General features: G+C 53.3%; 2 protein-coding genes across 3 annotated transcripts in view; one reads left to right on the top strand and one right to left on the bottom strand.

Annotated features, from left to right (window-relative positions):
* The first annotated feature begins 4,545 nt into the window (after positions 1-4,545).
* ASB8 (ankyrin repeat and SOCS box containing 8) lies at positions 4,546-17,301 on the top strand. 2 transcript variants are annotated; one of them, XM_065419337.1, is made up of 4 exons: positions 4,546-4,622; positions 8,917-9,078; positions 13,798-13,902; positions 14,645-17,301. In XM_065419337.1, exons 2-4 carry the CDS (start codon positions 8,962-8,964, stop codon positions 15,275-15,277), a joined length of 855 nt encoding a protein of 284 aa, XP_065275409.1. In that variant the 5' UTR covers positions 4,546-4,622; positions 8,917-8,961; the 3' UTR covers positions 15,278-17,301. The 2 variants fall into 2 exon arrangements, with proteins under 2 accessions (XP_065275409.1, XP_065275410.1); XM_065419338.1 differs by lacking the exon at positions 4,546-4,622 and adding an exon at positions 8,462-8,526.
* A 3,884-nt stretch (positions 17,302-21,185) lies between these two features.
* Positions 21,186-22,293, bottom strand: part of PFKM (phosphofructokinase, muscle) — a 58,237-nt gene continuing 57,129 nt past the window's right edge. The window contains exon 23 of the mRNA XM_065419335.1: positions 21,186-21,333. Within this exon, the coding sequence (XP_065275407.1) occupies positions 21,186-21,333 (148 nt within the window). The remainder of the gene's footprint in view (positions 21,334-22,293) is intronic.

Genomic DNA, 22,293 nt, shown 5'->3' with positions numbered 1-22,293 from the left:
AGACCAGTTCCTGGTGTTCCGGAATCCTGACCCAGCCATGTTTCAGCTCTTCCTGCTGTTGCCTCTTTATTAAATGATATACCAGTCTGGCTGCCCACCCTACCACCCTTGTGGTTCTGCTTTCAGGTTTAGCCCTCCCAGAAATCACTGCTGATCACCACCCACCTGGCTGCTGCTGCAGTAACTCATCTCATAACAGAGAGAAAGGATCTGGATACACTCCTCTGCTGCCCTTGATTTCCTGGGCTGCCTTATGGGCTGATCCAAATCCCCCCCGCCCCACAGCTCAGCTTCTCTATGGGAGCAGAAGGCAAGAAACCAGAAGATAAAAATGTCTCTAAAATATATGGTCAGGAGGAGATTTTTAGAAGCACCTAACAGATTTAGAAGCACGAGTTCCATGGACTCTCGGATGCTTTTGAAAGCTTCCCCCTACGTGTCCAAATAATACGGCCATCATCCCCTTAATGGGAGGGCCGATTATCCCACATCGGCCTGCCGTGGGGTTCTCGTGCTGGCTACTGTCAGAGACAGGGCACTGGGCTAGATGGACCTTGGGGCTGATCCAGTCTGGGAATTTGCTACATTAAGGAGGGGAATCGGGTCCCTCATCCACATGGCTCCGTCGATGCTGGATCAGGTTGCAGCTCTGACTAAAGCACTTTCCACACTGGGTGCACTTGTAGGGTCGCTCCCCCGTGTGGGTCCTCTGGTGCTGGATGAGCGCGGAGCAGCACCGGAAGCTCCTCCCGCAGTCGGCGCAGAGATGAGGTTTCTCTCCCGTGTGGACCCTCTGATGCTTGATCAGATTCGAGTACAGACCAAAGCTCTTCCCTCACTGGCTGCATTTGTAGGGTCTGTCTCGCACATGGATCCTCTGATGCTTCAGAAGGTTGGAACTCAGGCTGAAGCTCCTCCCACATGCAGGGCATTTGTAGGGCCGCTCGCCCGTGTGGGTCCTCTGGTGGTATACGAAGTGCGAGCTCTGGTAGAAGCCCTTCCCACACTCCCCACATTCATAGGGTCGCTCTCCTGTGTGGGTCCCCTGGTGGTACACCAGGTGCTAGCTCTGGCTGAAGCTCCTCCCGCAGTCAGCACATCCGTAGGGCCTCTCTCCAGTGTGCGTCCTCCTGTGATGCACCAGGGGCGAGCTCTGCGGGAAGGTCTTCCCGCAGTCAGGACACTGGTAGGCTCGGTCTCCTGAGTGGATTAACTGGTGTCCAATGAGGGCCGCGATTGGGTAGAAGCTTTTCCCACACTGCAGACATTTGTAGGCCTTCTCCTTTTCGTGGCTCGGAGGGCGGGCGAGGAGGTCTTTGCATTCCCTTTCAGCCAGATCAGATTTCCCCTGACTCTTCTCTGGATGGCTTGTCTGATTCCTTTCCGACCTGTGTCAGTCCTCACAGGCTTCTCCTTGGCAAGGACGCTGGGCAACGTTCTCTTTGGACCTTCTGCCCAATACACTATGTGGTTCTGCCTCGTCAGGGCTTACTGGATGATGATCTACCTCCTTGTTGCCATTAGCGACTCCAACATCTGCTGGAATAGAAAGAGCGTCCTGGCACGAGTCACTTCCTGTGTGTGAGAGACAGACTTTTTAAGCTGGGAAACAAACCCTTTGATACTGCAGCTCTGGAGCCGAATCCCGCCCCCCAGAAGAGCAAGGTGGGAGCAATCTTTGATTTGCATCCCATCTAAACACACTGGGCACCCGATCCTCAGTTACTCTATTCCTGTGCAGTGGCAGGGCAAAGGTACCGAAGTCACCTCTGCACATCTCGTATTCAGGGCCTGGCCACACTCTGGTGTAAGTTAGAGCAGCCTCAGAGGAACGTTGTACGTGGTCACTGCAGCACCAGGGCAGCTGTGGTTTCAAACTGCTTTTGATTTTCTCGAGAATGGACCATGTTCACTTATTTGAACCTGGGTGGGCTACTGGACACCACACTGGACTGGGCCTTGGGAGACCTGGGGTGACCTTGGGCAAGTCACCTCTCTGCTCCGTGCCTCAGTTTCCCCAGTGGTAATATGGGAATCATGATATTGCTCTCGTCTGTAAAATGCTTTGAGATCTACTGATGGAAAGCGCTATAGAAGAGCCGGGGATTATTATTAAAGATAGACAGCACGCTACAGGGCGTGACTAGGAAAAGAGTGACAGCCACCTCTGTATCCTTGCCTCTTAGCTCACCTCATTAAGAGGTGCCTGGCTCAGAGTTTGATACTCCTTTCTGCCCCACTTAGCACAGGCAATGATTTTTTTGCCTCCCTTGTTTGCTTTTCCCAGGGGAGGGGCCGCCTCTCTCTACTCCTCCTCCTAACTCACTGCTCCTGCTCTGGGATGGGGACATGTTACTCCCCTTCTGGGGTCATCAGTGGAGAAGGGGATCCAGCCATTGCAGGCAGAAGGAGCTGAGAGGTGTCCCAGCAGCAAGGCTCAGCCACTTGGTGTCAGGGGGAGGCTGAGAACAGGAAGGTCTTTGTTAAATCTCCCCCTCACTATGTTTCCTCATCTCCTCTAAGAGCCTGCTGATTTGGGAGCTCTATGGTTGTAACCCTTTCGTTTCCTAGCTAGGAAGGAAAAATCCTGAACAATGGAGCAATTAGGGTGGAGCATTGCAGGCCGGGGGGGCTTTATTTGTGTGGTTAAACCTGGAAAAAAAGATCTGCCTTCTGCCACTGAATGCAAAGTGCAATACCAGGGACACGTATCCTGCTGCTGTGCTTGCTAGTCTGCTTGCTGAGGATGCAGGCAGCATCACTGGCTGATCAAGGAGCCAGTGGCTAAATCAAGGCAGGTTGCCCAGCCACTGGCTTCAGCTGCCCACAGGTGCTCCATGGCCACCATCACAGATACGGTTACCAACAGGTCTGCTGGGAAGCCACCCATGCCCCACACTAGTTATTATTTCTTTTCTGTATTATGGTAGCGCCTAGGATCCCAATTAGGAATTGGGGAGCCATTGTGCTAGGTACTGTACATACAAGATTGTACATGACAAGACCCTGCCCCAGATTACTCATGGTCTAGATTGATGACAAGATGCAACAGGTGGATAAAAGAGACAAACTGGGTGTGAGGAGGGGACAGGGAGGACACAGGAAAGAGGCAGTGTGATCTAGTGGGTAGTGTAGCAGTCAAGAGACCATCATTTTAGTCCTGGTTCTGCTACTGATCTGCTGTGTGAGCTTGGACAAACCACTTCACCTTCTGTCTGACTTGTTTATTTAGATGATATGCTTGGCAGAGCAAGGATTGTTTCTATGTATTTGTCTAGTGCCTGGCACAATTAGACCATGGTCTTGGTGGTGTGATTTTTTTCCTTAAAGCCCCAGCTCCTGGAGTCATAAGATCATGTGAGACTCTCTGCTCGGTAAGTTTCTAGGCCGCATACTTGCTGAGACAAGCTTGAAAATGTGAAATCTAAAGAATCAAAAAACAAAACAAAAAAAACCGCCCACCATTTATTGTTGTTAAAAATTTCATTATTTTAAAGCAAATCTCATAGGGGCCTGACTTACAATTTTGGAATCCTTGAGGTTGGCAATACTGTTGGTTGGGTGCTCTAAGCCCTTTTGTAATACAAACAATTAGTAGTAATAAGCAACGGCAGGATGAACAAGTCTGACATATGTGACAAAATGGGATGTTTCTGTACTATTTCCATGAATGATATGGACGGCAGGGACTTGACTATGGATTGCTACCCAGCGGATGCGAAAGGGCTAAACAGCTGCTCTTGGGGCAGAACAGGAGACTTGAGGTGTTTGTGTCACATAACTGTTGCTGACTTGAATGGGTCAGGAATGGCTAAATCTGACCCATATCAGTGAAGGATCCCAGAAAGACAATGGGAACCCGAGGGACTGAACAACTGATACCTAACAAAAGGAGCAAAGAGTCCTGTGGCACCTTATAGACTAACAGACGTATAGGAGCATGAGTTTTCGTGGGTGAATACCCACTTCGTCGGATGCACATGCACATGCATCCGAAGAAGTGGGTATTCACCCACGAAAGCTCATGCTCCAATACGTCTGTTAGTCTATAAGGTGCCACAGGACTCTTTGCTGCTTTTACAGATCCAGACTAACAGGGCTCCCCCTCTGATACTTAACAAAAGGAAACTCCAGCAGGTGGAACAGGCGAACTCTGCATGGGTCTGCAGGAGGAAGGAATGGACCGAGAGGTGACAGGAGCCTAGGATACAAGCTGGCGCCTGGAGAGACACCGGGGCTCACCTGGGATTGACAGACAAAAGGGGGTTGGGCCAAGAGTCTTGAGCAGGGCAGGGGGAGGGAGGAAGGGATTGGAGCAGAGTAGAGTGAGGGGCGGGGCCTGTAAGGTGAGGGAGGAGGGGATTGGAGGAGAGCAGGGTGAGGGGCGGGACCCTGCAGGGGGAGGGAGGAGGGGATTGGAGGAGAGCAGGGTGAGGGGCGGGGCCTGCAGGGGGAGGGGATTGGAGCAGAATAGTCGGAGTCCTTCAATGCGCACGCGCGTTGTTTCGTCATTGCCTCAATCGAGTTGTCTTCCCTTCCGACCGAGGAGTTTCCGTCTCCGGTTGGCGACAGCGGGATCCCACTTCCCCTATGTCCGGGGCTCAGCGGCGCTGTCGGGGTTGGTGAGTGAGGCCAGGCCCCGCCTCCCCCCTCCCCCCACTGCCTCGTCACCCCCCCCGTCATCCCCTCCCCCCACTGCCCCGTCACCCCCTCCCCCCACTGCCCCGTCGGTCCCCCCGTCACCCCCTCCCCCCACTGCCCCTTCGGTCCCCCCGTCACCCCCTCCTCCCACTGCCCCGTCACCCCCTCCCCCCACTGCCCCGTCGGTCCCCCCGTCACCCCCTCCTCCCACTGCCCCGTCACCCCCTCCGCCCACTGCCCCGTCACCCCCTCCGCCCACTGCCCCATCGGTCCCCCCGTCACCCCCTCCGCCCACTGCCCCGTCACCCCCTCCCCCCACTGCCCCGTCGGTCCCCCCGTCACCCCCTCCCCCCACTGCCCCTTCGGTCCCCCCGTCATCCCCCCCCCACTGCCCCGTCGGTCCCCCCGTCACCCCCTCCCCCCACTGCCCTGTCACCCCCTCCCCCCACTGCCCCGTCACCCCCTCCCCCCACTGCCCCGTCGGTCCCCCCGTCACCCCCTCCCCCCACTGCCCCGTCGGTCCCCCCGTCACCCCCTCCCCCCCACTGCCCCGTCGGTCCCCCCGTCACCCCCCTCCGCCCACTGCCCCGTCACCCCCTCCGCCCACTGCCCCATCGGTCCCCCCGTCACCCCCTCCGCCCACTGCCCCGTCACCCCCTCCCCCCACTGCCCCGTCGGTCCCCCCGTCACCCCCTCCCCCCACTGCCCCTTCGGTCCCCCCGTCATCCCCCCCCCACTGCCCCGTCGGTCCCCCCGTCACCCCCTCCCCCCACTGCCCTGTCACCCCCTCCCCCCACTGCCCCGTCACCCCCTCCCCCCACTGCCCCGTCGGTCCCCCCGTCATCCCCCCCCCACTGCCCCGTCGGTCCCCCCGTCACCCCCTCCCCCCCACTGCCCCGTCGGTCCCCCCGTCACCCCCTCCCCCCACTGCCCCGTCACCCCCTCCGCCCACTGCCCCATCGGTCCCCCCGTCACCCCCCTCCGCCCACTGCCCCGTCACCCCCTCCCCCCACTGCCCCGTCGGTCCCCCCGTCACCCCCCTCCCCCCCACTGCCCCTTCGGTCCCCCCGTCATCCCCCCCCCACTGCCCCGTCGGTCCCCCCGTCACCCCCTCCCCCCACTGCCCTGTCACCCCCTCCCCCCACTGCCCCGTCACCCCCTCCCCCCACTGCCCCGTCGGTCCCCCCGTCATCCCCCCCCCACTGCCCCGTCGGTCCCCCCGTCACCCCCTCCCCCCACTGCCCCCGTCGGTCCCCCCGTCACCCCCTCCCCCCACTGCCCCGTCACCCCCTCCGCCCACTGCCCCATCGGTCCCCCCGTCACCCCCTCCGCCCACTGCCCCGTCACCCCCTCCCCCCACTGCCCCGTCGGTCCCCCCGTCACCCCCTCCCCCCACTGCCCCTTCGGTCCCCCCGTCACCCCCTCCCCCCACTGCCCTGTCGGTCCCCCCGTCACCCCCTCCCCCCACTGCCCTGTCACCCCCTCCCCCCACTGCCCCGTCACCCCCTCCCCCCCACTGCCCCGTCGGTCCCCCCGTCATCCCCCCCCCCACTGCCCCGTCGGTCCCCCCGTCACCCCCTCCCCCCACTGCCCTGTCACCCCCCTCCCCCCACTGCCCCGTCGGTCCCCCCGTCACCCCCTCCCCCCACTGCCCCGTCACCCCCTCCCCCCACTGCCCCGTCGGTCCCCCCGTCACCCCCTCCCCCCACTGCCCTGTCACCCCCTCCCCCCACTGCCCCCCGTCACCCCCTCCCCCCACTGCCCCATCGGTCCCCCCGTCACCCCCTCCGCCCACTGCCCCGTCACCCCCCTCCCCCCACTGCCCCGTCACCCCCTCCCCCCACTGCCCCGTCGGTCCCCCCGTCACCCCCTCCCCCCACTGCCCCGTCGGTCCCCCCGTCACCCCCTCCCCCCACTGCCCCTTCGGTCCCCCCGTCACCCCCTCCTCCCACTGCCCCGTCACCCCCCTCCCCCCACTGCCCCTTCGGTCCCCCCGTCATCCCCCCCCCACTGCCCCGTCGGTCCCCCCGTCACCCCCTCCCCCCACTGCCCTGTCACCCCCTCCCCCCACTGCCCCGTCGGTCCCCCCGTCACCCCCTCCCCCCCACTGCCCCGTCACCCCCTCCCCCCACTGCCCCGTCACCCCCTCCCCCCACTGCCCCGTCACCCCCTCCCCCCACTGCCCCGTCGGTCCCCCCGTCACCCCCTCCCCCCACTGCCCCGTCACCCCCTCCCCCCACTGCCCCGTCACCCCCTCCCCCCACTGCCCCGTCGGTCCCCCCGTCATCCCCTCCCCATCGGTCCCCCCGTCACCCCCTCCCCCCACTGCCCCGTCACCCCCTCCCCCCACTGCCCCGTCATCCCCTCCCCGTCGGTCCCCCCGTCACCCCCTCCCCCCACTGCCCCGTCACCCCCCTCCCCCCACTGCCCCGTCACCCCCTCCCCCCACTGCCCCATCGGTCCCCCCTCCCCCCACTGCCCCATCGGTCCCCCCGTCATCCCCCCCGCGTCGGTCCCCCCGTCGGTCACCCCCTCCCCCCACTGCCCCGTCGGTCACCCCCCTCCCCCCACTGCCCCGTCGGTCCCCCCGTCATCCCCTCCCCGTCGGTCCCCCCGTCATCCCCTCCCCCCACTGCCCCGTCACCCCCTCCCCCCGTCACCCCCTCCCCGCACTGCCCCGTCATCCCCTCCCCCCACTGCCCCGTCGGTCCCCCCGTCATCCCCTCCCCCCACTGCCCCGTCATCCCCTCCCCCCACTGCCCCGTCATCCCCTCCCCCCACTGCCCCTTCGGTCCCCCCGTCATCCCCTCCCCGTCGGTCCCCCCCGTCACCCCCTCCCCCACTGCCCCGTCACCCCCCTCCCCCCGTCACCCCCTCCCCCCACTGCCCCTTCGGTCCCCCTGTCACCCCCCTCCCCCCACTGCCCCGTCACCCCCCTCCCCCCACTGCCCCTTCGGTCCCCCCGTCACCCCCCTCCCCCCCACTGCCCCTTCGGTCCCCCTGTCATCCCCCCCGTCGGTCCCCCCCGTCGCCCCCTCCCCCCACTGCCCCTTCGGTCCCCCCGTCATCCCCCCCCCCCCGTCGGTCCCCCCGTCGCCCCCTCCCCCCACTGCCCCTTCGGTCCCCCCGTCATCCCCTCCCCCCACTGCCCCGTCACCCCCCGTCATCCCCCCCCCGTTGGTCCCCCTGTCATCCCCTCCCCCCACTGCCCCTTCAGTCCCCCCGTCATCCCCCCCCCCCTGTCGGTCCCCCCGTCATCCCCTCCCCCCACTGCCCCTTCAGTCCCCCCGTCATCCGGTCCCCCCGTCGCCCCCCTCCCCCCCACTGCCCCCGTCGCCCCCTCCCCCCACTGCCCCGTGGTCCCCCCCGTCGCCCCCCTCTCCCACTGCCCCATCACTCCTCTCCCAACTGCCCCGTCACCCCCTCCCCCCCCACTGCCTCATCGGTCCCCCTGTCCCCCCTCCCCCCAATGCCTGTCACCCCCCCCATCATCCCCACCCCTGCCTGTCTCCTCCTCCCCCTGCCTCCCATCACCCTTTCTTTATCTTCCTCTGCTGTTCCCCTTTCCTTCCCCCCTCCCCCAGCCAGGCCCTACTTGTTCCCTCCCTTCCCCCTGTTGGCCCCTTTGACCATCGCCCCCCCCCCCCCCACCCCCACAGACTAGTGTCGGGTGAAGGCAGGTGTGTGTGTGTGTGTGTGTGTGAGAGAGAGAGAGAGAGAGAGATTAAGGGCTCAGGCTGGAAAGTGTCACTCACTTGTGGTGTCCTTTCACTTGCTGCACGATGCCATGATTCCTAGTTGCCAGGTGTGCTGCGGGCTGCTATGAAGTTCTAGATCCTGCCTCAGCGAGCTACCTGCCATCAGAGGAAGGAGGTTGGGGAGATGGTAGGACTGTAATTTTGCTCTGTATTTTACAGTGTCTAGCACAATGGGGTCCTGGGGCCCCTAGGCATTACAGTAATACAAATGACCAGTACGTGTCTTTGGCTTTAAAAAACTGCAAACATAGGAAGGTCACAGACATGCAGTTGTTAAAATTCAGGGATTGAAAGTATCTTTGTCTGAAGGGGAAACGTCCGTTAGTTTTGAAGCTTTTAAAAAAGAATCGTAGAAAGAGAGCAAATATCGTTGATATAAATGCTGCTAGGAAACGGAGTGGAGTCTGGCCAATCTCATGGGCAGACTGAGTCGTCTGACTGAGATGAATAATGCTTGGTGTGTGGCTTGCAGGGGGGTGGAGAAATAATTTGTTTAAAACTTTTTTTTTCTTTCCAGGCGGTTTAGAGCATGTGAATTAACTGAAGGAGCTTGAGTTCCAGTATGTGGTATATTATGCAGAGCATTCAGAGTAAATACTCCTTGTCAGAGCGGTTGATCCGGACTATAACAGCCATACGATCTTTCCCACATGATAATGTTGAAGATCTTATCAGCAGGGTACGTAAATGCTATGTTGCTTTAGTGTTGTGTTTTGAAAGCTTGTGCTTCTCTATCTGTATATCTCTAGCTCATCTTATGTATGTATGTATGAATGAGAGGCACCGGTGGCTAGGGCATGAACCTGGCTTTATTTCTGGCTCTCCCACTGTTGTGTGACCTGGGGCAAGTCGCTTACCCTCTCTGTGCTTCTTTCTCCCCTCATTCTTTGTCTTGTCTGTCTAGATTCAGGGCAGAGACTGTCCCACTATGTCTTTACGGTGTCCAGAGCAGCAGAGCTCTGATTTTGTTTGGGATCTGCAAGTACTATGGTAATAGAGGTAATGTATAGCTTGATTGGGTGGCTAGGCGGATATCAAGTCATACTGCCACGTTGAAATGCTGAAGCTGAGAACTTACACACACAATTCAGGGAAATTATAGAGGTAAGGTTCACACAACAAATTTAACTCTGCTGCATTGTGTCTAATACTCAGCGCCCCATAATTATGTTGCAGAGCTCATCCAGATCTTCCACCCTAGAAATCCTCTTCTGTTGATCTGTATCTCACCTCTGAGTGAAACTGCTTCCCTAAGGGCAAAGGTGCTATGAAGATGGATGCTATATAAAGACCTTCACAGAGGAGAATTTGTAAACAAAGGGTTCAGACAGCCCTTTCCAAATCCTACATGGAGGTACTAAAACAAGGGATTGTAGAAGGCAATTTGCAGCCCTGCCATGCATAGGCGCCAACTTTCTCCGGTGCCGGTGGGTGCTCGTGCCCCTCCACCCTTTCCCCACCCCCTTCCAACCCCTTCCCCAAAATCCCCGCCCCAACTCCACCCCCTCGCTGCCCCATTGGACCCCTTCCCCAAATCCCCACCCCGGAGCACCCACGGAGTCGGCGCCTATGTCTCATGTGGATGAGAAACCGGCTTGTAACTGGCGTTTACCTTAACCTGTCAGAGAATGCAGCCTCCGGCAGGAGGCAGAAGACGCTTTGTCTTCTGAGCTACATGCTACTCTTGTTGCATTTGGTTTCTTTATTACATGTATCACTGGGCCAATACAGTTAGTTATTGAACACTTTTTCTGTTCTAGCCTCTGGTTTCACACCCTCATATTGCCAATCTGAAGTGTTCAAAAGTCATGATTCAGGTCTCCAAAAATAGAGATTTTTTTTTTAAAATTGGGGTGTGGTGTGTGTTTTTTTTTTTGGTGCCTTGTATTTCTTCAGCCTGGAGGGGTATGTTTTTCAAGCTTTTTCTCCATAACTGTGAGGGCTAGAAACATTTCTTTTAAGAAAAGCTGAGAGTCTCACATAATTACAGGGCTCTGGGAGGTGGAGCTTTAAGAAAAACACCAACTAACGTGAGAACTTGCGATTTAAAAACAAGGCGGCAATGCCAATGTTTGACCTTTAGGGATGAAAGTTTTCGTGCTTGGTCTCTACCTCCAGATGACTTAAGAAAGAAAGAAAAGTACTACTGTACTGGAACTGTCAACTAAAAATTATCCTGAGCACCTATTTTTCATGGGGGGAAAACTCTCAGAACAGCAGAACTTCAAAGCTTTAGACTACATTCAAGCTTTAATAGTGATAGAATATTTGAAAATACAGGACATCAGGCTTTCCATGTATCCTCCTGCTCGCATTTGGTATAGGAGTTGCACAAACCTGCCTTTCTCATTAACAGAAATCCCCACCATCTTCATCCCAGTTGCCATAAAATTCCTCGCTCTTCCCACAACATTCAATGAACGAAGCCTTCAGCTTTATCTTCTGCCGATTGCTATTGTCAGTGATAAATACCATCATTCTGAAATATCTGCCCCCCGTGTAAGATAACCGGGGAAGCATTCCCGATCCAGTGCGTTTGATCAAAATATTCAAATAACAAATGCAGTATGGTATGGATTGTAATTCATTCTATTTAACGTAATAAAAACGTGCAGCGTTTTTTCCTGTCATTTTGGGCTGCTGCAGAAGTTCGGTGTGTGTGTGTGTTGGGGGAGACTTAGAGAGAATATGAAGGGCACTTAGAAATGTATCAGGAAATGGAGGGGTGTGGAAGGACTATGAGTCAGCCATGTAATCCATGAGATGGAGAAGAATCTTTCTGCCAAGCAGACTCCTACACACCACTAGCAATTACTTTTCTCCAGCATTGATCAATGGGAATGTCATGTATCAGAGGGGTAGCCGTGTTAGTCTGTATCCACAAAAACAACGAGGAGTCCGGTGGTCCTTAAAGACTAACCGATTTATTTGGGCATAAGCTTTCGTGGGTAAAAAACCCCACTTCTTCAGATGCACCTAACGCCATTTGACAGAGGCCATGATGTAAAATGGGCCGGAATAGATGCATTTACTAATGCCATTCGCTATTCCCTGTTTTTTACCCATGAAAGCTTATGCCCAAATAAATCTGTTAGGGCTGGTCCACACTAACCCCCCACTTCGAACTAAGATACGCAACTTCAGCTACGTTATTCACGTAGCTGAAGTCGAAGTATCTTAGTTCGAACTTACTGCGGGTCCACACGCGGCAGGCAGGCTCCCCCGTCGACTCCGCGTACTCCTCTCGCCGAGCAGGAGTACCGGCGTCGACGGCGAGCACTTCCGGGATCGATTTATCGCGTCTAGACAAGACGCGATAAATCGATCCCAGAAGATCAATTGCTTACCGCCGGACCTGGAGGTAAGTATAGACGTACCCTTAGTCTTTAAGGACCACCAGACTCCTCGTTGTTTTTTTGGGAATGTCATGTCACTTCTGGCTCCATGGGAGAAGCGGAGAAAATTATGTGTGTGGGGGGCTGTTTAGTTATGTTATAAGTGATCCAGAGCAAGGCACCTAGAACTGAGATTCTGCATATTGTTCAAATGCTTAAATGTCAAACTCTTCCAAACCTTAGTCTTAAAATTAAACTGTAAAATATGCTCAGCCCACTGCAAAGGAAGAGGCTAAGCACTTGTCAGAGTTTCAGATTACTCACTTTCTTGTAAAATGGCAGAGGGTCCAGATTAGCCTTGACTGATTCAAGCAGCTGCTGAACTATTTTAATCCCCAGGTATTTCGAGGTTAAGGAAGCCCAGCAAAAGTGCCATAAATCAGCTTGGCGATTAAGGAAGCCTTTTGAAGTGGGCAGAATCCCTGGCTTCATGCAGTGTATTCTGTAGCTGAACAGTACTTCAAAATCATACAGGTGCAGGACACACCTTAACCTGAGATTAGCTGGGAGGCATCTGCGTTATATAAGTTTGTTTGCCAATGCTAATGTGTCAGATCCTTGGAGGCTGCTGGCAAACGGCTGCCAGTGATCAGGTGCAGTATTGAAAAGTAGGAACAGGGCCCACCCCTGCCTTTTGCCGGAACCCCTTTTAAATGAACAGAAGGCCAGACTCTGTATATGGAACCAGAGGCTTGTCTCTATAAAACAGGGCGATCTAGGAATAGAATTTGGGGCTGCAACTGAACTTGTCAAGGGTTAACTAACTTGCTGCCAGCTTTCTCAGTGTCCAATAAAATTGCCACCAACGATTCTTGAGTCCGAAGGAAACGTCAGCTGATACAAGTTGCTTGCCCATGTTTGTTTGGAAGATGGCTCATATACCAGTTGTGACTGACACGGAGCTGATATGTAATAATGTGCTATACAATAACTTCCCCTCTGACCGGTCACGTACAGTGTTCATAACATTATTAGAATTTCCTGGGTGATCGTATTGATCTAACTTATATTGGGGGTAGCGCAATGTTTATGTTATGCCTGTAACGCTCAAATTCAGTGGCGTTTGTGCATGAGCGCACAGCTAAGCACTCCCAAGTGCACACTCTAAAGACAGTGGGGCAAGCCGCTAGCTTCAAGGATCCTGTCTCCAACAAGTTGCAGACCTTGTTTTGCCGGAACTGGAAGTTGCCCATTACAAAAGGTTAAGCTAGACCTGTGTATACTCTGTTTTATTGTTTTAAAGATGTTTTCTCTAGAACGCTCTTGTTTTAAGTAAATGATACTTTGCTTTAAGGAGGCTGTGTGGTCACTGGCTACCACTATTGGTGCCCTGAAGGGAACAGAACTGCAGCGTCTGAGCCCAAGTCAGACCTGCTGAGACAACCATGGTTAGTACCAGGAGACTGCGACCCAGGGCCTGCTCTGAGAGTAGGAGAATCGTATGACTCCATCCCCAGCCAGGTGACTGCTAGAGGCCTGAGGGTGGGGGGTGCATTCAACAGGATCGGATGATGATAGAGGTGCAGTGCTTCTGCTAACTGTGACACCAGTGGCTAGCAATCAAGGTTTATTAGGGCCATGGGTTGCTAAGGTGTTGATCTGAACTTTGTCCTCAGCTTGAGATAAGGGCAGCTCTTAGGTTGGGGGAGAGAACTCCTCTTCAGAGCCATAGTAGCAACAAAGGGGAGTAAATTACAAATACATTGATAAAAGCTGCAAGATTTAGATGTGGCCTGGATGTGAGGATCTAGACAGCGGTCGGAGTTGCAGGTTCTAATACAAAAAATTACCTATTACTCATGAATGTAATATGCTTGGAACATCTGTTTAGAAACACTTTATAATAAGGTTCCATTGATACTGTAACCATCTCAGTATGTAGCATCCGGTGTGGGCATCTCTCACATTTAACTGGTATGTGTATGCGACAGAGGCCATGATGTAAAATGGGCCGGAACAAATGCATTTACTAACGCCATTCGCTATTCCCTGTTTTTCCGCAGGGAGCCGACGTTAACTGTATGCACGGCATTCTGAAGCCGCTACACTGCGCTTGTATGGTTGCCGATGCGGATTGTGTTGAACTACTGCTGCAAAAAGGAGCGGAGGTAAAAGGGTTTAAAAAACATTCCTTTAAACTGGATACAGGAGAGCCATTCAGTTGGGAGCTGATGCAGCCACAGTAAAGACGCTCTGTAGTTTGCAAGAAAATCAGCTTGCAGCCAAACTATTAAAAAAACCCTTCGGTCTTGGCGTGCGTCTCGTTCTCAATGAACCATAGTTACTGTACCATGATCTTGAAAGGATGTATTTTAACTACAAAGGCTTAGAGTTGTGTAGATGTACAGCACGTGTATATAGTTCAGTGACTTGGATTAACGGCATCTGCCTTATGCCCTAGTCTGGCTAATGTGCACTTACAGAGCTGTACAGCTGATGTTACACAATTCGGGAAGTCTTTCCTTACCTTTTTTGGGAGCGTGTGTCTGCAGTTTGAGACACGCACACGCCGTCACCGTTTGGGGAGGAAGGAGGTTTCATGGCTAATGCCTAGGATTGGGTGTTTGAAGCTCTAGGTTACGTTATTGACTTTAGCACAAGCTTCCTGTGTGATCTTGGGCAAGTCACTGACCCCCCCTGTGCCTGAGTTTCCTTTTCTGTAAAACAGAGGTGAAAATTCCTACGTTGTCAGAGTATTGCAATACAGAGTTAATGCTGCGAACACTGGTAAAACTCTCACCAACTTCAGTGGGAGCAGAGTTAGGTTAATGCCGAGTGTTCTGCAAATCCCACTCAAAGATCTGTTAATGCGTAATACCATCTCCCAAGAATCTATTCCTGTCTCTGCAGGTCAACGCCCTTGACGGGTACAACCGAACAGCCCTTCATTATGCAGCAGAAAAAGATGAGACCTGCGTTGAGATCCTCTTAGAATACGGCGCAAACCCCAGTGCGCTGGATGGGAACAAGGACACGCCCCTCCATTGGGCTGCCTTTAAAAACAATGCAGAGTGCGTCCGAACGCTTTTGGAGAACGGCGCCTTGGTTAATGCTCGGGATTATAATGACGACACACCCCTGAGCTGGGCTGCCATGAAGGGGAACCTAGAGAGCGTGAGCATACTCCTGGATTTTGGAGCGGAGGTCAGGGTGGTTAATTTGAAAGGCCAGACGCCGATATCTAGGCTGGTTGCGTTGTTGGTCAGAGGACTTGGTACCGAGCGAGAAGATTCTTGCTTTGATCTTCTTCACAGAGCTATTGGACACTTTGATTTAAGAAAAAATGGTAATATGCCCAGGGAGGTTATGAGAGATCAGCAGCTGTGTGAAAAACTGACCCTGCTCTGCTCCACCCCAGGTACCTTAAAGACACTGTCTCGCTATGCCCTGCGGCGTAGCCTGGGCGTCCAGTTCCTGCCGGATGCAGTGAAGGAGCTTCCTTTGCCTGAGTCCCTGAAAGAATATCTGTTGCTCCTTAGATAAGCGAGCGGTAAAATTCTAGGGGATTCTATGCTTGATTCACTGCCCCCCCATTCCTTATGCTTTCTGGGGATGCCAGTAACATCCGTGACATCACAGACACTGGGTTCCTCCTCCTCGCTCTGATGGTCAAGCTGATGACCAGTCACCATCCAAGATTACTCCAGGTTCTAGGGCTCCCTCTCCTGTCTCACCCAGAGCACCATACAGGACGGCGACCTCCATGGTGGCAGCTGGCACTACTGATGGCTTAAAAGGTGTGTGTGGGGAAATACTTGTGCTATTTCTTCTTGCACGGACCTGTTCCCCATCTCCAGCCTCTGGATTTCTCTCCGAGTTCAGTACCAAGCCACCAACCGTCTCACAAGACATTGCGGAACAGAATCCGACACCTTCCCTGCCACAGAGAGACAAATTATCATCCTGCTTTCTGGAGACTAGGTGGGCTAGATGCCTTCTCAATTAGGTGTGGAGAGCAGGCAAGGGGGATCTATTCCTGTTGGAAGGAATTAAGTACGAGAGGGAGTCTTGGAGCATGAGAAAATCCCACATGGTTGCTCTTGCCTCTTGGAGGAAGTGAGCTGGTGCCAATCAGCTTCTGTGCTGTCTCGACGGCGTCAACCAGGCAGTAAGTTAGTTTTAGTGGTAGCTCCCACCCCAAGCACATGTATTCAGTTTGTATTTTTTCATAGACCTTGGAAGGAGAGCTCCTTCCTACAGAGTGTTTGTATCTCTAATCAGTGCTTTCCGCACTGCACCTCCCCAAGCCTAAAGCACAGCACCCAGCTCTCTGGATGGAGGGAGTCATGAACCGAGTCATGAGCAGAGATGGAGAACTGTAGGGAAGGTAAGCCCTGTCTGGAGAGACACCGGTTTTTCCTTCACAACATGCACTGGGAGATTTCCCTCCCCCCACTTCTAAGATGCATCAGCTCTTAATTGTGGGGGAAGGAGATATTTTAAACGTGTTCCTAACAACGCAGACGTTTTCCGAGAGCAGGGTGGGGTGGGCGTGTGACTCCTTGGTGCTCCGTAGCACCAGTAAGAGAGGTCTCCCGGCTCACTACTGCTGCGGAATCGGTAAGGAAAGAGTAGCAGCCAACACTGCTGCTGGGATCTAGCAGCACTTTGCGGAGCCACTGAACTGCATCGTCTCCGGCTGATTTCAGAAAGGCGCCGGTGGAGCTGTCCTTGCCCACGACTGCAGTAACGGTGGCTATTAAGCAGTGCTGTGTGGGTGTGATTGTAGGGCTGGGGAGGGGGAGGTATTAATGTGGGGAGAGTTATGGGATTCTTACAATATAAAGGATGCGCCCTCTCAAAAATACAATCAGCAACAACCACACTCTGTCCTAATGAACAGCCCCTCTCAAAATCCTGCACTTCAAATGGTTCAAGTCCTCTGGTGAAAGAACTAGATGCCAAAGTGCAGTGTGAGGCTGCTCCGTGGTGAGGGCTTTTCTCTGCTTTAGGAGATCACCCTGCTGAGAACATGCTTTTCGCATCTCCCAGTGGTGGTGGTGCCCTGCCCTATTGATCTCCAGTCCTGCCTGGTGTGAATGTACTCTGGAGCGATGGGAGGGGTTCCCAGCTTGTAATCCTAGGCACTTGGTTTCTGTGACATATTCACTCTCACTAACACGTTTGAAGGTGTTTTGGTTAAAGTCTGGCACTTGGTTTTACGCTATCTCACGTGCCATTTCACTGATTTTTTTGAGGGCAGCGTGTGAGAGCTCGCAGCACTTCCAGGAGGGAGAACTGATCAGCAATTCCTCAGGCAGTGCCCCGTTTTTAACGAGACTCTGTTTTCAATGGGGGCGTTCCCTGAAACAGAGTGACAACATCCAATAGGGAGAACGTTCCAAAATAGGAAAAGGGGCTGTTGGAAAGGGCTTCTGTATATAAAACTCTGCCGGGAACCATGAAACACTCCCCCCCCGCCCCCCTTTCTGGTTTCTGTAGTGATTTGTCTTGTTGCTCTCTGTATTTTATAGTTACAAAAATAAACCACTCAAGACCGACTCTAAGCAGCTGCTTCTGTGCTAGCTATCTTTTCACTGATGCTGTCTGGGTACTTCGGGATTCTCTCCCTATTAAATTGGCTTTGTTACTCAGGCCTGGTCTATGCTACAGAGTAGTGCCGTACATGGACCGAACGGAAAGTGTCTACACTAAAATGTTGCTCCCGCCAATGTAACGCGCCCACTACACCGACCTAATAACTCCACCTCCACGAGAAGCGTAGCGCTTAAATCGATGTAGTTAGGTTGACGCAGTGAAAGTGTAGGCACTGCATTGCTTACATTGCCTGTTGCCCCATGGGGTTGACAGCTGGAGCCCCGCCACCCACTGAGGGAAGGAGATTCTGAGCCTGGCCTGCTGCCCGGTGAGGGATGGAGGGGGATGGGGGGGAGAGGGGAGCCCAAGCCTGGGCTACCTCCTGGTGAGGGATTGGGGTGGGAGAGGAGAGTCAGTTAAATCCGTGCGTGCGCTCCTGGTGAGGACGCACACCGCTGACCGAAGGAGCTAGTGTGGACCTTAAAAATCAAATGAACTACTGCGGTGGCTGTATATCGACTTCATTGTGTAGTGTAGACGTGCCCTGAGACTCTTCACAAATCCTTTTGCTGTTCTGGCAACGATCGCAGCATTTCTCGGAGAGCGAGATCAGCTCTAAAATGACTGCTCTCCGAGGAGTTCTCATGGAGAAACACAGCGAAGAGCAGGCTGCCTGCGAAAGCTTTCTGAGCCTTACTGTTAGCGAGCTGCAGAAAGGTGGCTCGGCACATGGGGATGCTTAGGAGAATGAGTGACTGTCCAGATCCCAGCCAGTCCTTTAAGGAATAACTCAGTTTCTCCTTGTTGCTTTCTCTCCGGCCGTTCCAGTGACGTTCACTTGGGGCACGTCTTCACTACCCGCCGATCCGGCGGGTAGCAATCGGTCTATCGGGGATCGACTTACCACGTCTAGTGAAGACGCGATAAAATCGATCCCTGATGGCTCTACCGTCGACTCCGGAAATCCACCGCGGCAAGAGGCGGTAGCGGAGTCGACGGCGGCGCGGCAGCGGTCGACTTGCCGCCGTCCTCACAGCCAGGTAAGTCGACCTAAAATACGCCACTTCAGCTATGCTATTCATGTAGCTGAAGTTGCGTATCTTAGGTCGACCCCCCGCTGTAGTGTAGACCTAGGGGTCTCATTGATATTTGTGCTTTAATCCTTCTTTCTCCTTCTCGGTGACTGAGGTCTCCAGTCCTACATTATACGTCCTCCAGCCGTTCTCTTCAAACAAGCCCGCTCTTGTATCTACCATCCTTAAACCACTTGCTCCAGGGTCCCTCCCCATCTCAGGAAACTGCTCTTCTGGCCTCGCTACTCCATTCCTTAACCAGCTGCGTTCAGCGGTGTGGCTGCCGCTGATGCGCCCAGGATCAGACTCCTGGGCAGTGCTGCTCTCAATGGAGAGTCCTTGCTTGTAGAATTAGTTCAGTGCTAAAGCTTGAGATGTGCTACAAGACCCTTCTCGTTACGCCGGTCTCCTTGCGAATATGAAGCTGGACGGTAGACCAGCAATGTTCTGAGAAGAACCTCCCAGAGTTTTGCCCTATTTGGGAAGCAGCTGAAAATGGAGGGGAAGCAAGCCTTTGCCCTTTGGATGATGGGTCCTGATGGGTCTCAGTACATCAGAGGGTATTTAGCTACTGGTCAGAAGAGCCATAAGGACCATCAGCTTAGCTAGTGCCAGGAGAAGCCAACCTCAGAGCTGGTTGAAAAAGGGTAAGTGTGTTTTGGGAAAATCTTTTTTGGGGAGAGGAACCCCAATTTGTTGTTTTGGTGGGAAATATTCCACTCGTCTTAAACAAAACAAAACTAAAGTGAGTGAGGAAAACACTGACAGACATCTTTTTCTGGAGGGGAGTTTTGGTTTTGTTTCCTCTTTTCTAGAAAAACTTATTTTAAAAACCAGACCCTAGTTCACACTGGAAAAAAAAAATTCAAAATTTTTGTTTTGAAATTCATGTAAAAATTGAGCAGGGGGGAGAAATTTCCACCGTCTCTCCTCTTCAGCCTGAATTTCAATCCTCCGGCCCCTCCAGAGACCGGGATTCTCTTCCTGAGGAGGGCTTGTTTAGCGCAACTGTTGGCATTTGTCTAGGGTGACTAGATGTCCTGATTTTATAGGGACAGTCCTGATTTTGGGTTTTTTTTTCTTACATAGGCTCCTATTACCCCCCCACCCCCTCCTGATTTTTCACACTTGCTGTCTGGTCACCCTACATTTGTCCAGGTATCTGACCCGTTAGCACCTCCCCTGCAGTGTGACCTTTCAAATGAAGGTATTAGCAGCAGTGCTAATAGGGGATAAAGGGCTTGAATTCACGTGCGTGTGACAAAGCTGGTAGAGATGGTATCTGTAACATTCTTTGGCTCTGGCCTCAGCTCCTGGGAACTACCGGCTGCTGTGTATTGTGATATGGAATTGTCATCCTGGAGGGGGAGGGATCATGGTTGGGGGGGCATTATAGGCTAGGGGCCTAGGACTCAGGCCAGGTCTCCATTAGATACTTTTGCTAGGATAGCAATGTTGGTTAGGGGAGTGACTCTCTTTTGGTGACCTTTCTATACCGGCAAAAGCCCTAATGTAGATGCAGTGATACCAGCTTAAAAGTGCTTTTGCTGGCATAGGTTATGTCACTCGAGGAGCTGGTATAAGCTAGCCCAGCGCCAGCCAGTATGAGATGCATCTGCACAAGGAAGCTTTGCCAGGACAGCTATACAGGTAATCCTTTACTAGTGTACACTAGGCTTCTGGAGAGCTGGGTTGCATTCCCACCTGTGCCTCTGTTTCCCCAGCTAGGGGGCTCATAGTTCTGTGCTGCAGAAGGGTGTTGAGGATAAGTTCCACTAGAGAATGTGAGGTGCTCAGATACAGTGCTATGTGAAGCATCCAGCTAGCTGGACGTGAACAGATGGTGCCTAGAGTGTGTTCGAACAGTGGCATTCATAGTGCATTGATCGGTTAAGTATTCGGGCATGGGTTTGATTGAAGTAGCTTGCTAGAAAAGCAGGATGCTGAAGTAGAATCCCACCCAGACCCTGCGTACATACTCCAGTAGCGAGCTCATATCCCCGCCATGGCTACGCTGCTGCTTTAGCAAGCGATCTCGGGGATGCCTACATGGGCTGCAGTCCACACCTCTGACTGATTGCAGCGTAGACAGACCCTTATAAGCTCTTTGGGGAAGGGACTGTCGTTTTGTTGTGTGTTTGTACAGCACCTAACACAGTGAGGTCCGATCCGTGACTGGGGCTCCTAGGTGCTACCGTACTATAAATTAGTAACAGGATTCAGACAGGTTGATGCAGGCAACTCCCTGGTCAAACGATTGCTGTTCATTCAAGTGTCTGGAGAAGTTAAAACCAGAGAGGTGCTCTAGTAATTCTACCCATAGCGTTTATTCTCATTTCGCTGGCACTTCCTGACATAACACGAGCCAGTTCAGAAACATGGAGGGTTTCTTTTAAAACCGTTACATAAATTAGACTCTAACATTTAAAAATAATTAACTTGGATGTAAAAGAAGCCTGATCGACGCATCCATTTAAACTATCCTGTGGAAGCTAAATCAGCCCCAGAAAGTGCATTTCAAAACTGTTTTTTAACCAGTAAATTAGGCAGTTATATATACCAGGATATTGCATTGCCGTCCTGTAAGTTGTGTGTCTTGTTTTCATACACACACATGGCTGACTGCAGCCCCAACTACTGTATAAATGCTAGACTGCTGCATGCTGACCTGGGGACGTGAGCTAAAACAGTGAGAACTTTATTTCAGAGGTCCCTGATGCCAAAAGCTATTTTCAGAGGCAGATCTGCTCTTGTTCCAGCTGTGTTGCCTCACCAGCGGTTCAGATGTTGGCTTCAGCAGGCACCCCCTTGTGCGTGATGTGTTCCAGGTGGGCTTTCTCGGAGGTATCCAAGTCGGCCTTGTATTTGGCCAGAATCTTTAAGATTGGACGAAGTTTTAGCCACCACTGTTGTTTGGGGAGGCGGTGCCTGTTGGGGAGAAAGGAATGTATATTGTAAAAACCACTCCCGAACATGGGACACACGTTAGGCATGTCGCTTGATGCATTACTGGAAGGTGCTCAGATACTCTGAGCATGGTAGGGGAACCTACAGAGAAAAGAAAATAATTGTGATCAGCAGCGACTTTTTAATCCTCGCCTCTTTATCACACAGGCATACGCATGCTGCTGCTCATTCATGTGCTAATATACTTTAGAAAAGATTTAGAGGAGTTACCAGGAAGGTCAAAGCAATGATCCCCACCCAGGGGCTGGGTGAGCTACTGCTCCCACAGGAAATAACTCTGGGAGCAGGCAGGCAAGCATTGATTTTATTAATAGATTTCAAGGTCAGATGGGACATTCTGATCAACTTGACCTCTCACAGGTGATTCCTTCCGTGAGCCTGTCATTTCTGGTTGAGCTAGAGCATCACGTTTAGGAAGATCCCCAGTCCTGGATTTTAAAGACTCCACGTGAGAGAGGATCCGCTGTGTCCCTTGGGAGGCTGTTCCCATTGTTTAATTACTCTGGTTTAAGGCACACGTTTTTATTTCCAGCCACGTGATTTTTATCTAGCTTCAACTTCCAGCTCCTGGGGCTTGTTACTCCTTTGTCTGCTGGATTCAAAAGCCCTTCTTCACACTGATTGTGGTCTTTACGGCCCAACTGCTCTGTACCCTTACTGTCTTCTCCCGTCGGTTTCTTAAATGAGTTGAGCAGTGGGGCTTCCACTACTTCTCTTGGGATGCTATTCTGTATGCTGAGAGTGCTCCCCAGTTGGAAGACTTACCTGATGTTCAGCCTATGATATTCCTGTGTCCTAATTAGAGACCAGCCCTGTACAACCTCCCTCCTTGCTTCCTAACCCTTTCAAATGTTGTTTTCATATCCTCCCTTGCTCGTCAATTCATCACCAGTGTGGTAGATGCACAGGAAAGGGGGAGAA

This window comes from Emys orbicularis, chromosome 19 (genome assembly GCF_028017835.1).
Source record: "Emys orbicularis isolate rEmyOrb1 chromosome 19, rEmyOrb1.hap1, whole genome shotgun sequence".
In the NCBI taxonomy this organism is placed as follows: Eukaryota; Metazoa; Chordata; order Testudines; family Emydidae; genus Emys; species Emys orbicularis.
The sequence above is the reverse complement of the archived record's forward strand: the minus strand, read 5'-3'. Positions and strand labels throughout refer to the sequence as shown.